The sequence below is a fragment of the Juglans regia genome, chromosome 13 (genome assembly GCF_001411555.2).
Source record: "Juglans regia cultivar Chandler chromosome 13, Walnut 2.0, whole genome shotgun sequence".
Taxonomy (NCBI): domain Eukaryota; kingdom Viridiplantae; phylum Streptophyta; class Magnoliopsida; order Fagales; family Juglandaceae; genus Juglans; species Juglans regia.
Window position 1 is genome coordinate 13,326,074 of NC_049913.1, and position 13,124 is coordinate 13,339,197.

Sequence of the window (13,124 nt, forward strand, 5' to 3'; positions counted from 1 at the left end):
CACCGTGCACAGCGTCACGGTGCAGTGCATGATGAATACAACATGTATTGTATTCTCAAAAAATACAATACAATGTATATACAAATCAATAGATGAATGCATAAAAAAATTCATATTGTCAAATACATCCACTAATGGAGCGATGTTCATGTAAACGAAGATGAATAAAAACTTACGGAAAGAGACCATGGCATTTCTAATAGTCTAAACATGTTTTACAAATAGAGATTCATAACATTATATATACAATGATCAGATTCACAAATCGTAAGAAAAAAAAATATCAGTATTTACATGAACAAGAAAAAAAATAGAGACATATATATCACTAAGAACAACTAACGATTGCTCTGATACCAATGTTAGAATTTATGTAAATATACACACTGGAAGAAATACCTCAAGGATAATCTGTGTAGTTTTTCCATAAGTGAATTCAGTATTCAAAACTCTGATTTCTCCTTTGTCCAGTGTGTGAGTGTGCTACATACATAAATCTAGAGACACTCAATATGCCCACAACCTACATATTTTCACTCACAAAACAAATAGACTTCCAAAATGCCAAGATGATATCTGCCAGAGATGGAAAAAATCAATCATCGTATGGTAACCGTTGGCTAGCCAACGTTACAGCCATAACTCCAGATATAACGCCTAGAGTAATGCCAGGTGTTATACCTGGCATCCCAATAAGGGAAGTGGCAGGGGCACGCCCACTAAGGGCGCCCCTGCTTTATTACAAAGGCAAATCTATAATGCAACATGTATACAATTCTAGTCAATCATGCCCTCCCTCTTCAATGTCCTGCATCGGGGAATCATAATGATGGAGAGAATCGAGACTGAAATAAAAGTAGCACAAAATAAGAACCGCTACAGAAATAAAGATTCATTAACTGAATAAGAATAATGTGTTAAGCACTGATTTTACAATGAAATCACCACGGCAAGGAAGAAATGTTCATTGCACCTGCAATTCTGAGGAACCCTCCTGGACAAATTTGACAATCTCTTCAAACTTGGAGGCAAAGACATAAATTGCTTCCAATCCTGGAGCATAATCCTTAGATCATGGAGCTTGCTGTCTAGGCCATAACAACAATTTGCATGCATTGTACAAACTTCATTTAAATCTTTGCTAGGTTCACAAAGCCCACCAAAATACGCAGTGTCTAAGAATTTCATCTTTAGTCCAATATCTAGGATGAAGGGATGAAACTTGATAATATTGAGGACATCCTGATCATGGTATCCAGGAAAAATTTCATGCGAAGTGTACCAGAATTTGTAGAACTCTACTGATCGATTATTTGATTTTACATAGTTAAAGCCTCCGTTGGGTCTGTTATGTAAATCATCGGAGCTCCCTAGGAAAGAATCACAGGCTATTTGGAAATCTGCATCCAAATAAAACTGAGGAAATGGGTCTCTAAACCACATGACATCAGCATCCTGGAGGAAAAAGCGACCAAAAAGCCATTGAATATCAAGGAAAGTTCTTCACAAGACTGATTGCAATCAGATAAGAAACATGATAGTGATTATAGAGAATAAGTATCCTTAAGACCAAAGCTGATAAAAATGAAACGTTCTTATGCAATAAACACTACAATACCACCTAACAGATTGCAATGTTTTCCTTAAATGGAATAGCTTAGAAGTTTGTGCATGCTATTATTGACTTGAAGCAGATACCAAAAAGAAAAGCTTTTAAAGTACTTGTAATCTGCAGTTCTTATCAGGTTGTCACCAATAGTCAAATCAGTTTTCTAATTTAAACATTATGCGAAAGAATGTGTTTCTCCAATGCTTTCTGAGTTGTTTCAACTTCTGCCCCTGTTGCAGACCTCAAGCATAGGTGAAAAGTTGAATAGATTCTGAACTTTAGTTATGAAGAGAAAGAGTGAGAAAATGATATTTGTAGTCATAATCCAAGGGCCGCGCACTCCTATTGAAAAAAGTAAGTAAATATGAGATCCACATGAAAAAATTAATTTTTTTAATGGTGAACCCCACACTTCTTTAAAAGGAGTGTGTGATACTTGCACAACCCATGACTGTATTAGCATTACACTTTTTTATAATTTCAATAGAAAAAGTTTTCTGAACGTATTCTTTTCTTTTCTTTTATAGTTTTTTAGAATAGTTTATCCAAAGAAGAATGTGCTGAAGCCAATATGGGACCAAGCACTCAAGCCTAACTTTGTAACTTACTCACTCCATAGACTATAAGAATTATTCCCTTTTCCAATGTTGGATTGGGGTGTTATGTTCAATTCAGAGATCAACCTTAAATTCTCAGAGACTTTTGCTATTCCAAAAATCCCTCACATAATCCCATCTGCTTTCCTATCAACCATTCAGGTGTTGCCTTACTCCACGGACTCTGCTTTGTCAGTTACAAGACTTGAAGCATACTCATTCCTCAAACACAGCCAGCTTTCTTCTTATTTGGCCCAAGAAATTCTGCAGTAAAAGTAGACACTATCATAATACATCTAATCCCATAAACTAGAACATTGATGTAGTGTACTCTCCAATGGTTGGCAATCTACTTGCTCAACTCTCCAGCTATTCAATACCTAAAGCCAAAGGTTTTTTATATTAGGGGCTCCTTATCCAGTTCATCTAAAATGTTTTTTTTTTCCACTCCTTCTCTCTCTCCAAATGTCCATTGACTGTATATGTGAAAGTAATGAGGATGTACACTCAGTTTGCCTAAAAGTGAATTACTTACAAGTCAGGAAAGCTAGCTTCATCAGAGAAAAACAATTAGAAGTGGAATAAAAGGTAAAGACACAATGAAGTTTGACAAATTCATGAAATAAGTTGTGGGCTTGAGGGGTGTACTTCTATGCAAAAGAAGAGGAAGAGGAGATTACCGTGACAACAAAATTGTAGCCCATCTCAAGAACAGAGCGCAGGAAATCAATCCTTTTCCACATCATCTTCAAGTAATTAGGGGTCATAAAGTAGGCCTCATGACGAAAATCGACTCCATTACTGACAAGAGAAAAGCAATGTTTATGTATCACGAGACAACGCGCAAATGCCTTTTGATCCAAGGCAATAATCACCAAATGGTTCAAAAGTCTACGGGTACGATATCCAATTTTAAAGCTCTCTAGAAAGAGATCAATCACCGAATTTGGAGCTGCCCACGCTTTATTTATAGCTGTTATAATTATAGTCCTATCTTCCATGACAGCATCCTTCAAAACCTTTTCAAGCCTATATCCGTCACCAGCCTACCTTAGTTACAAAATAAAGGGCAAACGACTCAATTAAATCTTCTATAGAAAAATATAACATGTGCAGCCTCAACGCCAAGCATGCACTCAACAGTTCATCAATTAATTACTTAATTGCTTAATTAAAGATAACAGGAAACTAAACTAACTGGAGGGGAATCGTCGAAGGCAGAGGAGAAGTTGAATGGAAAAAAAGAGGAGGAACCGGAGGTGGAAGATTGGAAGCGAGGGAGGAAGCGGACGAAGTAAGAAGCTCGGAAGAGAATCACGCAGGAGAGGGAGACGGCGACCAAGAAAAGAAAGCGGCGGAGGACTAGGGTGGCTGGCTGTTCGGGCAGCATTTTAAGAGTGGGGGAGGAAGAGTCACCGGTTCTTGGGAAAGGCGTCGTCGCCGGAGGTGAAGGCTTCCTGTGGTAACTCAAACGGTGTGGGGGTCTCATGGAGCGCCAGGGTTGTTGGTCGGAGCATACTAATAGGATGTGCAGAGAAGTTTCTCTGTTGGTTTACCTAAAGAAAAATGGTATCAAGAAGCCTTCCATTTTAACCCACCCCCCACACCCTCCTCCATGTCAGCTGTTGTAAATTGTCGATTTTATCATTAAATTAAAACTCATCCTTTTTTTTTCTCTACCAGCTCGAGAGAACTTCTGGGCAGAGACAAAGGGATCTTCACCTAGGGCTCTTTACATTGGACCCTTAGACGGAAATCACAAATCGCAAAATTACCTATGCGAGAAGAAAGGGCTCACCTGTGTGAGAGGAAATCGCGAAATCACCTAGGGCTCTTGTATTTGTTGCTGTTTTCCGTGGGTAGCTGATAAGGTTTCTTTTCGGCAAGGCATCTCTTCTCAACTGTCGACGGAAATTACAAATTGAAAATGGCTGACAATCTCCTTCTTACAAACAGAGAGTAGAGAGAGAGAGAGGTGATCACTGCTAGAGGTGAAGGTCCATCATTGCCATTTTACCAAGTTTTAAGTTCCATCAAGCAATGAGAGAGTATTCTGTCTCCCTACAAAAGGCTAGCCTTGCAGGAATCCAATCGGGGTCAGTTGCTTGGGAGGCAATTGCTACAGATGCTTCTCAGAGTGTTCTTCTGTATTGTTATTGTACACCCTTATCTGCGTCGTTAATTACGTCTGGTCTTATCCACACTTGTGATTTACCGCTGCAGAATCTCGTGCGAGAGGAAATGTGGTTGCCGAACTCACGAAGAGAAGAACCTGTGCGAGAATTTTGAAAACTCTCTGTTTTCTTTTCAGAGAAGAACTGCGCAAGGACTCGTGGGCTCCGTATGGTTATGTTTTTTTGTTTTATGGAAAATGATTATTACTTATTTATTATTTATTTTATATAATTTTTAAAAATTTTTTTTATTTAATGATTAAAAAACTAACTATTAATAAAATTATATATATATATATTTTTTTTAATTTTTTTAATGGTTAAGATTGTTAAAAAAATACTTTAAAAAAATGATAAAAAAAAAACTTAAAATGAACTATGAGTAGTAAATGGGTAGTAATAGGATAGTAATCCTATCACTATCATTTTTTTTATTAATATCAAAATAATGCTATTCATCATCCCAACTTCTATCATCCTTCTATCATCCTATGATGTGGCATTAAATGAATAGATATTATTTATTATATTTTATTTGTGAACCTATCATTTAATGTCACATCATAGGATGATAGGAGAATGATGGAAGTTGGGATGATGAATAGATTTTTTCTTATCTAAATGGTACGATAAGTTCGAATCAAACCAGTTGAAGAAGTTATATTTATTAAAAAAAATAAATGGTATTTGCAGTCGTAGAATATGTAAGTAATGTATAATTTTATAAAAAAAAAAAAGTAAATAAATAGGAGATTAAAAGAATTAATTTTTTAATAATAAATCTCATTATTTTTTAAAAAGATTATGTGACGTTTACGTATTCTATAATTGTATTTGCCTTCACTTCTTATTTTCTTAGTTGCCATTTTCAGACCTGCTAAGACAAATGGGGAAAAAGCCACTTACAAGTATTGTAATGATTGATTATTTCATTTAACAAAGCACTCTGCTTTTGAGATTTTAAAAAAAAATAGATACATTAGATATTTTCAAATTTTAGATATGGATAAATTATAATGATTAAGATGCTATTTAAATTAAATTAAAACGATCTTTTTTTTTTTTTTTTAATAAAAACATACCTCTGTATTTCAATAAGAAGAATCAATTACAATTTTGTCTTGTAAAATCAAATTATACAGACCCTCAGGACCATCTTCCATCTAGATTACCTCTTCACCTACATTCAATGCAAGCTTTGCTAAATAATCAGAAGTTTTGTTTGCCTCTCTAAGTGTATGAGTAACTAGCCATTGGGGTCTATTATGTAACAAACACCGAATATCTTCAATTATTTGACCTCCCCACTCTCAATTTTCATCTCTATTATTAACAGCTTTTACAATGCATAAAGCATCACCTTCTAGTTCAACTTCACCCATCTGCAACTCATTACACATCTTCATAGCTTTCCATAAAGCAGTAACTTTTGCTTGAGTTGCTGACATAATACTTGACTATGGTATAAAAGCAGATAGCAGAATATCCCATTCTTGATCTCGAAACACGACTCCAGCTCCCATCCTCTTACTATCCTTCAGAAAAGCAGCATCCCAATTTAGTTTTGTCACCCCCTCCCTAGGCTTCCTCCATCTCACCTCCTCTCTTTCTGCAAGGTTTCTTCCTGGGCATTCTGCACTATTTGCTACCATATACTCAGCCTTTGACATTTCAGCTTGCTCAAAAATGTTAGCAGGACTATTAAAACATGATTCAAAGATAAATTTGTTTCTCCTTGACCAGATATTTCTCAAGACTATAGCAGTCAATTCCAATTCTTCCATGCTAAGAAATTGTGTCATTTTCCTCCATACAAATCCAAAGTCCACTTCTTCTGATGGCCATTTCTGAACTGGACTACTACCTTCTACCAAACATCCACTGTTGCAGCACAACTCCACAAAACATGACAGATAGTTTCATAATACTAATTACAGACATCAAGGATTTTCAAGTATTTTTCTTTTAAATAGGTTCCTTCTAGTTGGCAAGTAATTATTTAAAACTTTCTAGATGAAAATCTTTGTAACTCCTGGGACTTTTAATCTTCAAATATCATTCCATCCTTCATCTTCAAAGAAGACCTTTGAGGACTCCCCTAGCAACCTTCTCCTCATCTGCATTTCAAAATGGTAAGCAGATTTCACATTGAAAACCCCGCTCTTGGAAGGTGCCCAAATTTGTTTATTTGACCTACCAGTTTTACTAACAGGTAAACCACATATAATCTCAGCCTCAACTTCATTGAACACTTTTTTCACCACTTCCACCTTCCACTCACTCTTTTCTCCATCAATAAGCATTGCCACCATATCAACCTCAGTGAAGCACTTGATAGGAGATTGTATTTTATAAGAGGATAGTTGAGGAATCCACCTATCACCCCATATTTTAATACTCTCCCCATTACCAACCCTCCACACAAGCCCCTTTTTTAACAGGTCCATAGCCCCCCACAAGCTCCTCCAAATTAAAGAAGGTTTACTGCTCATCTTTGCCTCCAACACACCAGAAGATTTAAAATACTTGTCATGTAAGACCCTAGCTATAATAGATTCTGGGTTTTGGAAAACTCTCCAACGTTGCTTTGCTAGATAGCTTTGTTGAAGCTCTCAAGTTCCCTGAATCCAAGACCACTACATTTTTTTGAAACTCCCATTTTATCCCAACCCATCCACCTTATCTTTTTGTCATTTCCTTTGAAGCTCCACCAGAATTTTCCCATCTCAGTAGCTATCTCCTTACATAGTTTTTTTGGAAGTGCAAAAACACTCATACAATAAGTATGGATAAATTGAATCACTGCCTTTAAGAGGACTTCTTTCCCAGTAGGAGACAGGAAGTGATTCTTCCAATTGTTTAATCTCAGCCACACTCTATCTTTAATACCTCTAAAAGTATCATATATGGATTTCCCCACCATTGCAGGTAATCCTAGATACTTTTCAAAGCTATTCTGAACTCAAGCACCCAAGTCTGTTATAATCCTTTCCCATTCCCTTTTCCTTCCATTTGAGCTGAACATAATAGTGATTTTCTGTTTTTTGAGACATTGCCCTGAGGCCCTTTCATAAGTCTGCAAAATGCTCCTTATTTTCACCCATTCCTCCCAACATGCCCTTCCAAAGATGATGCAGTCATCAACAAAGAGGAGATGAGTAAGTTTTACTCCTCCTCTTGCCACTGCCATGCCTCTAATCAAACCTTCCCCTTCTGCCTCATTTATCAAACCACTCAAGCCTTCGGCACATAATAAAAAGAGATAAGGAGAAAGGGGACAACCCTGTCTCAACCCTCTCGATGGAATAATCACCTCTCCATGTTGTCCATTCAGCAACACAACATAAGAGACAGTGGTAATGCATGTCAAGATCAAATTAATCCACCTCCTTCCAAAGTTCGTTTTCACCATTATTGCCTCAAGATAACACCACTCCACTCTATCATAGGCTTTTGAAATGTCTAACTTCAGAGCCATCGTCCCCATCTTGCCCTTGAGTCTGGTTTTCATAGAATGAAGTGCATCATAAGCTGCCACTATGTTATCAGTGATTAATCTACCTGGGATGAAGGCACTCTGATTCTGTGAGATCACACCATTTAACACTTTCTTCAATCTATTTGTCAAAGCTTTTGCAAGGAGCTTGTATAAGACATTGCACAAGCTTATTGGCCTGAAATCCCCCACCTTCATAGGCTCAGTCAGCTTTCAAATTAATGTTATGTATGTGAAATTCAATGATTTTTCAATCTTGCCATCATTCAGAAAACTCAAAGCTGCTTTACTGATCTCTTCACCCACAGTCCCCCATAAATTCTGGTAAAAACAGGCACTGTAGCCATCTGGACCAGGAGATTTATGAGGGCCCATATCTCTCAAAGCTGCCTCCACTTCCTCCTTACTAAATCTTTTTCCAGCTTCTCATTCATACAGCTTGTTATTCTTTTATTGATGGGGCGTATACATTCCTCAACAGCCTCCCTTGGTGGAGATTCAGTTCTATACACTTAAGAAAAATGCCTCTTAAAAGCCTCAGCAATCTCATTTTCCTCAGTTCTCAAAACTGATTGAGCATCCTTCACAAAAAGTACTTTATTTCTTTTATTACTTTGATTGGTACAAGCATGGAAGAATTTTGTGTTCTTGTCTCCCAATTTGTACCAATTCATCTTTGCCCTCTATTTCCATCTTAGATCCTCCTGCTCAAGCAATTTTCCAACCTTTTTCTTAAGCTCTTTCAGTTCAGCTACAACCTTAGGACCCTTCATATCTTGCCCATGTAAAGCAGTCCCCCGCATAACCCATATCGGAGAGATAATTTGTTCTAAAGCCTCACGAAACATCCCCATCTAACCCTTAGGTCTCAACTGTCCCCCTTTCTTTTCACCTTGTGTCAAAATCTCATTAAAGTCCCCTGCGACACACCAAGCTCTCCCCTCACTAGGTTTTAATCTAGACAACAGCTCCCATGTGAACTTCCTCTTGGCTGCCTCAGGGTGCCCATAAAAACCAGTAAAATCTCATTCTTCTACATTACCATTTTTAACAATGGCATTAATTTGCCATTGAGAAAAATTAATAATCTCCACCTTTACTTCACTATTCCAAAAGAGAACCAGACCTCCCCTCCTTCCTAGAGAGTCAATCACAAAATAACCCTTCATTCCTAACTTGTTTTTTAATCCTTCTACTCTTCTACTTTCACCATTGTCTCCATTAGAAAAATCAAACCAGGCCTCTTTTCCTTAACCAGAAGGTTAAGGTCTTGAACTATCCGTGGGTTGCCAAGCCCTCGGCAGTTCCATACTAAGGTTTTCATTGGTCTTGGTGGGATTGCTCAACAGCCTCCACCATACAATTAGAATTCATACCTCCCATCTCAACAATTCCCCTTCTCAATCTTTTCCCCCTTCCCTCCATAGGCCCCACCTCATCTACATTACTAACAACATTTCTTTTCAAAACCAAACTAGAAGTTTGAGACTCGCCATGAGCTTTATGGACATGAGCCCTCCTTTTCCAGCTACAAGTTCTTCACTTCTTTTGTTCATTATCATTTTTCAAGCTTGCTAAGTAGGATTCACTATCAGTAGCAGGTGAGAAAACCTCCTTAGGATCTTCTGTTGAACTCACTATTTTTGGCACCAAGGCATTTTCTACTTTGATCATCATCCGTTTCTCAACTCCTTGTGTCATCTCAGCCACCTTTGTCGTCTGTATACCACCTTCCATACTCCCCTTATCCTCCCTCAATACACCTCCACCTGTCACCTCCTCTCCATTATCCCCTTGATCAGCATTAGTAGAACTCCCTCCCATTCCTGATGCTTTTGGTTGCCTATCTGCCCGATTACGTCTAGCAATTGAGACCCTCATCCAAGCTCCAAATTGTTTTGAATCAACATCTTCATTTATACCCCTCACCTCTCCACCCAAACACCCTTGTTTAGAGTGCATTATACAACCACAATGAAAGCAAATTCTAGGTAGTTTTTCATACCTAAAGGGAATTCACAGCTACTTCCTTTCAAAACTCATTGTTCTTCCTCGGCTAAAGGTTTTGTAAGCTCATACTCCACCTTCACCCTCGTAAAACAACCCCAGGCCACCTCATTCTCCTCACCTTCCACTTCTAAAACCTTCCCGATGGATTTACAAATCGCTTCCCTCATTTTGCAATTCATTCCTTCCAGCGGCAAATTGTACATCTGGATCCAAAAGATTGCCGTTGAGAAATCCAGGAGATGAGCCTACGTGCTTCCATCGAATAGTTTTAGAGCAAACAAATAGCTATCAAATAGCCATGGATAGCCCGCAAGAACTCTATTTCTATCCTCTCGGTTTGCAAAGGTCACCACAAAAGTATTTGTTCCAATCTCAGTAAATTCCATGCTCATATTGACTTGCCAAATCTTCTTCATCATCTTCCTCACAGTTTCCTTACCAATAGTTTGATTTGAACAGATTCTTCCAACTAAGCTCGTCTCTCCCTTTTTCGTAATTCCTCCATATTTTCCAAATCTACTGCTATCGGAATACTCTCCTCATCATTCAATCTTAATCGCTCTCATTCAACTTCAATTTGCTCCATCTTCAACCTTCACCACCACCGTCAATGGCAACTTCAGCTCTCCTTACTCCACAAAAGAATAACGGAGACTAACTTCTCTATCGCCTACCGGAGGAGAGAGAGAAAAACCTAAATGATCAATTTTAAATAGTAACCACATTTTAAGAAAATTGACAAACTATATCGTAGATTCCTTGTTCAATGTTGATGAAATTATATTGACCAAAAAAACAAAATTAAAAACAAAAAGAAAAATTTAACATAACAGCAATATCCGCTGCTAGCCTGTGTATGTGGCGATGGCCCTGACACTCACGCCAAGCCCACCTCCTCCCATTCCATCTGCGTCCACAACCAGCAACAACAACAACAAAAATGGCTACTCAGTTAACCATCAAAGTCACAGCCGTCTTCTCACGCTGTTGAATGAATGTACGGACATGTCTCGGCTCAAACAAATCCACGCTCACACGCTCCGTACCACCTCTACCCACAATCGACGCTTTGTCTTTCTCTGCAGCCGAATCCTACACTTCTCGTCTCTAGTTGACATCGAATACTCTTTCCGGGTTTTCGAGCAAATCGAAAACCCCAATTCTTTCATGTGGAATGCTCTCATAAGGGCATGTGCTCGAAGCTTTGAGCGCAAAGAGGAGGCCATGCTGCTGTATTGTAGAATGTTAGAAGAAGGCATTGTCATGCCCGATAAACATACGTTTCCGTTTGTTTTAAAAGCTTGCGCGTACTTGTTTGCGCTGCTGGAAGGGAAGCAGGTGCATGCCCAGGCCTTGAAACTAGGGTATGATTCGGATGTGTACATTAGTAACAGTTTGATCCATTTGTACGGTACTTGTGGGTCCCTGGATTTAGCACATAAAGTGTTTGAAATTATGCCAGAAAAGAGCTTGGTTTCATGGAATGTTATAATCGATGCCTGTGTTAGTCTAGGTGAGTTTCATACATCATTGACACTATTTGGTGAGATGCAGAAAATGTTTGAGCCTGATGCTTACACGATGCAGAGTGTTATCAGTGCTTGTGCTGGTTTGCGTGCTCTGTCTTTGGGGATGTGGGCCCATGCTTGTGTGTTGAGAAAGTGTGGTGATGAAATGGTTGCTAATGTTTTGGTCAACAATTGCTTGGTGGATATGTACTGCAAATGTGGTTCCTGGGAAATTGCTCTGCAAATCTTTGAGAGGATGGATAAACGGGATGTAAATTCATGGAATTCAATGATTTTAGGGTTAGCCATGCATGGAAAGGCTGATGCAGCATTGGATTATTTTGTCCGTATGGTCAGGACAGAGAGGGTTGTGCCTGATTCTATCACATTTGTTGGTGTGTTGAGCGCATGCAACCATAGAGGTCTTGTAAATGAGGGCCGTCACTATTTTGAAGTGATGGTTACTGAGTACAAGATTGAACCCCAATTAGAGCACTATGGATGCCTTGTAGATCTCCTTGCCCGTGCTGGGCTCATTGATGAAGCTTTGAACTTGGTGTCCAGTATGCCCACTAAACCTGATGTAGTAATTTGGAGGAGCCTTCTTGATGCTTGTTGTAAGAAGAATGCTGGAGTAGAGCTTAGTGAAGAATTGGCCTCACAAATCCTCGAGTCAGATGGAGGTGATTGCAGTGGTGTCTATGTGCTTTTGTCCAGAGTATATGCATCTGCCAGCCGGTGGGATGACGTTGGATTGGTTAGAAAACTGATGACTGATAAGGGTGTAACAAAAGAGCCTGGCTGTAGTTCAATAGAGATAGACGGTACTTCTCACGAATTTTTCGCTGGGGACACATCTCATCCTCAAACCAAAGAAATTTACCAGGTTTTGGATGTGATTGAAGAAAGACTAGAATCTGTGGGGCATGTAACTGACTTTTCACAAGCACCAATGGTTGATGAGTTCAATGATGAAAAACAAGAAGCTCTTAGGCTTCACAGTGAGAGACTTGCCATTGCTTATGGGCTCTTAAGCTTGAAACCAGGTACCCCGATTCGTATATTTAAGAATCTTCGGGTATGCGATGACTGCCACAAGGTTACCAAATTAATATCTAGAATCTATAATGTGGAGATTATTGTGAGAGATCGTGCTCGGTTCCATCATTTTAAAGATGGCACCTGTTCTTGCATGGACTATTGGTGATGATTTTCAATTGTATGAAGAGTTATATAACTCATACATTCAGATGTATAAAGGTTAAAGAATTTGGAGCTCTGAGTTTGTAATGAGAATTAGAGTTCATTAGATACAAATTTCCTTCTGCATATGAATATACTGACACCTGGAAAAGAAGATACATAATTCTAAAAGACTGCTCCATTAGCCTCCATATATCCTATTCATTACCAACCTTAGCAATTACTGATACTGGAAAAATAATGCATTCAGCCTGCAATCTCAGCTGTCGTAATAAGCAATTGAGAGCATCATACATGCACTGGAACTAAGGGCTTCTGTCTCTGAACTAACTCAGACAGCAGCAGCAATTCTTATATTTTTTTTTTCTTTTACATGTACATATACCATGTTAGGTTTATTTTGACTGTACGATACTATTGAATGCAATGAGAGTCCCATTCGTGTCATGGCAACACGGACGGTGGACTCATTTAAGCCAAGATGTTTGTTGAAATACGTACCCTTTCATTTCATTTGAAATAGATAAT

The 13,124-nt window shown here is 38.5% G+C and overlaps 3 protein-coding genes across 3 annotated transcripts; 1 reads left to right on the forward strand and 2 right to left on the reverse strand.

The window, feature by feature from the left end:
* Nucleotides 1–338: 338 nt before the first annotated feature.
* LOC109003346 (uncharacterized protein At4g15970-like) lies at nt 339–3,747 on the reverse strand. Its single transcript, XM_035684315.1, has 4 exons — nt 3,395–3,747; nt 2,886–3,251; nt 974–1,455; nt 339–845 (listed from the first exon to the last, which is right to left on the reverse strand). The coding sequence occupies exons 1-4, from the start codon at nt 3,692–3,694 to the stop codon at nt 782–784; spliced, it is 1,212 nt and encodes a 403-aa protein (XP_035540208.1). The 5' UTR covers nt 3,695–3,747; the 3' UTR covers nt 339–781.
* Nucleotides 3,748–5,836: 2,089 nt separating this feature from the next.
* LOC108981967 lies at nt 5,837–6,826 on the reverse strand. The gene is made up of 2 exons (XM_018981447.2): nt 6,486–6,826; nt 5,837–6,260 (listed from the first exon to the last, which is right to left on the reverse strand). The coding sequence occupies exons 1-2, from the start codon at nt 6,824–6,826 to the stop codon at nt 5,837–5,839; spliced, it is 765 nt and encodes a 254-aa protein (XP_018836992.2).
* A 3,891-nt stretch (nt 6,827–10,717) lies between these two features.
* LOC108981965 (pentatricopeptide repeat-containing protein At1g59720, chloroplastic/mitochondrial-like) lies at nt 10,718–12,722 on the forward strand. Its single transcript, XM_018953228.2, has one exon. It carries the CDS (start codon nt 10,750–10,752, stop codon nt 12,598–12,600), a length of 1,851 nt encoding a protein of 616 aa, XP_018808773.1. The 5' UTR covers nt 10,718–10,749; the 3' UTR covers nt 12,601–12,722.
* The last annotated feature ends 402 nt before the right edge of the window (nt 12,723–13,124 follow it).

Coding starts and splice junctions, on each gene's coding strand:
- LOC108981967 (XM_018981447.2), bottom strand. CDS start 6,826: ATGGACCTGTTAAAAAAGGGGCTTGTGTGGAGGGTTGGTAATGGGGAG. Junction 6,261..6,485: donor GAAATGCAGATGAGGAGAAG/GTTGCTAGGGGA, acceptor GTGCTGCAACAG/TGGATGTTTGGTAGAAGGTA.
- LOC109003346 (XM_035684315.1), bottom strand. CDS start 3,694: ATGAGACCCCCACACCGTTTGAGTTACCACAGGAAGCCTTCACCTCCG. Junction 1,456..2,885: donor GCTACAATTTTGTTGTCACG/GTAATCTCCTCT, acceptor TTTTTCCTCCAG/GATGCTGATGTCATGTGGTT. Junction 846..973: donor AGGGTTCCTCAGAATTGCAG/GTGCAATGAACA, acceptor CTTTTATTTCAG/TCTCGATTCTCTCCATCATT.
- LOC108981965 (XM_018953228.2), top strand. CDS start 10,750: ATGGCCCTGACACTCACGCCAAGCCCACCTCCTCCCATTCCATCTGCG.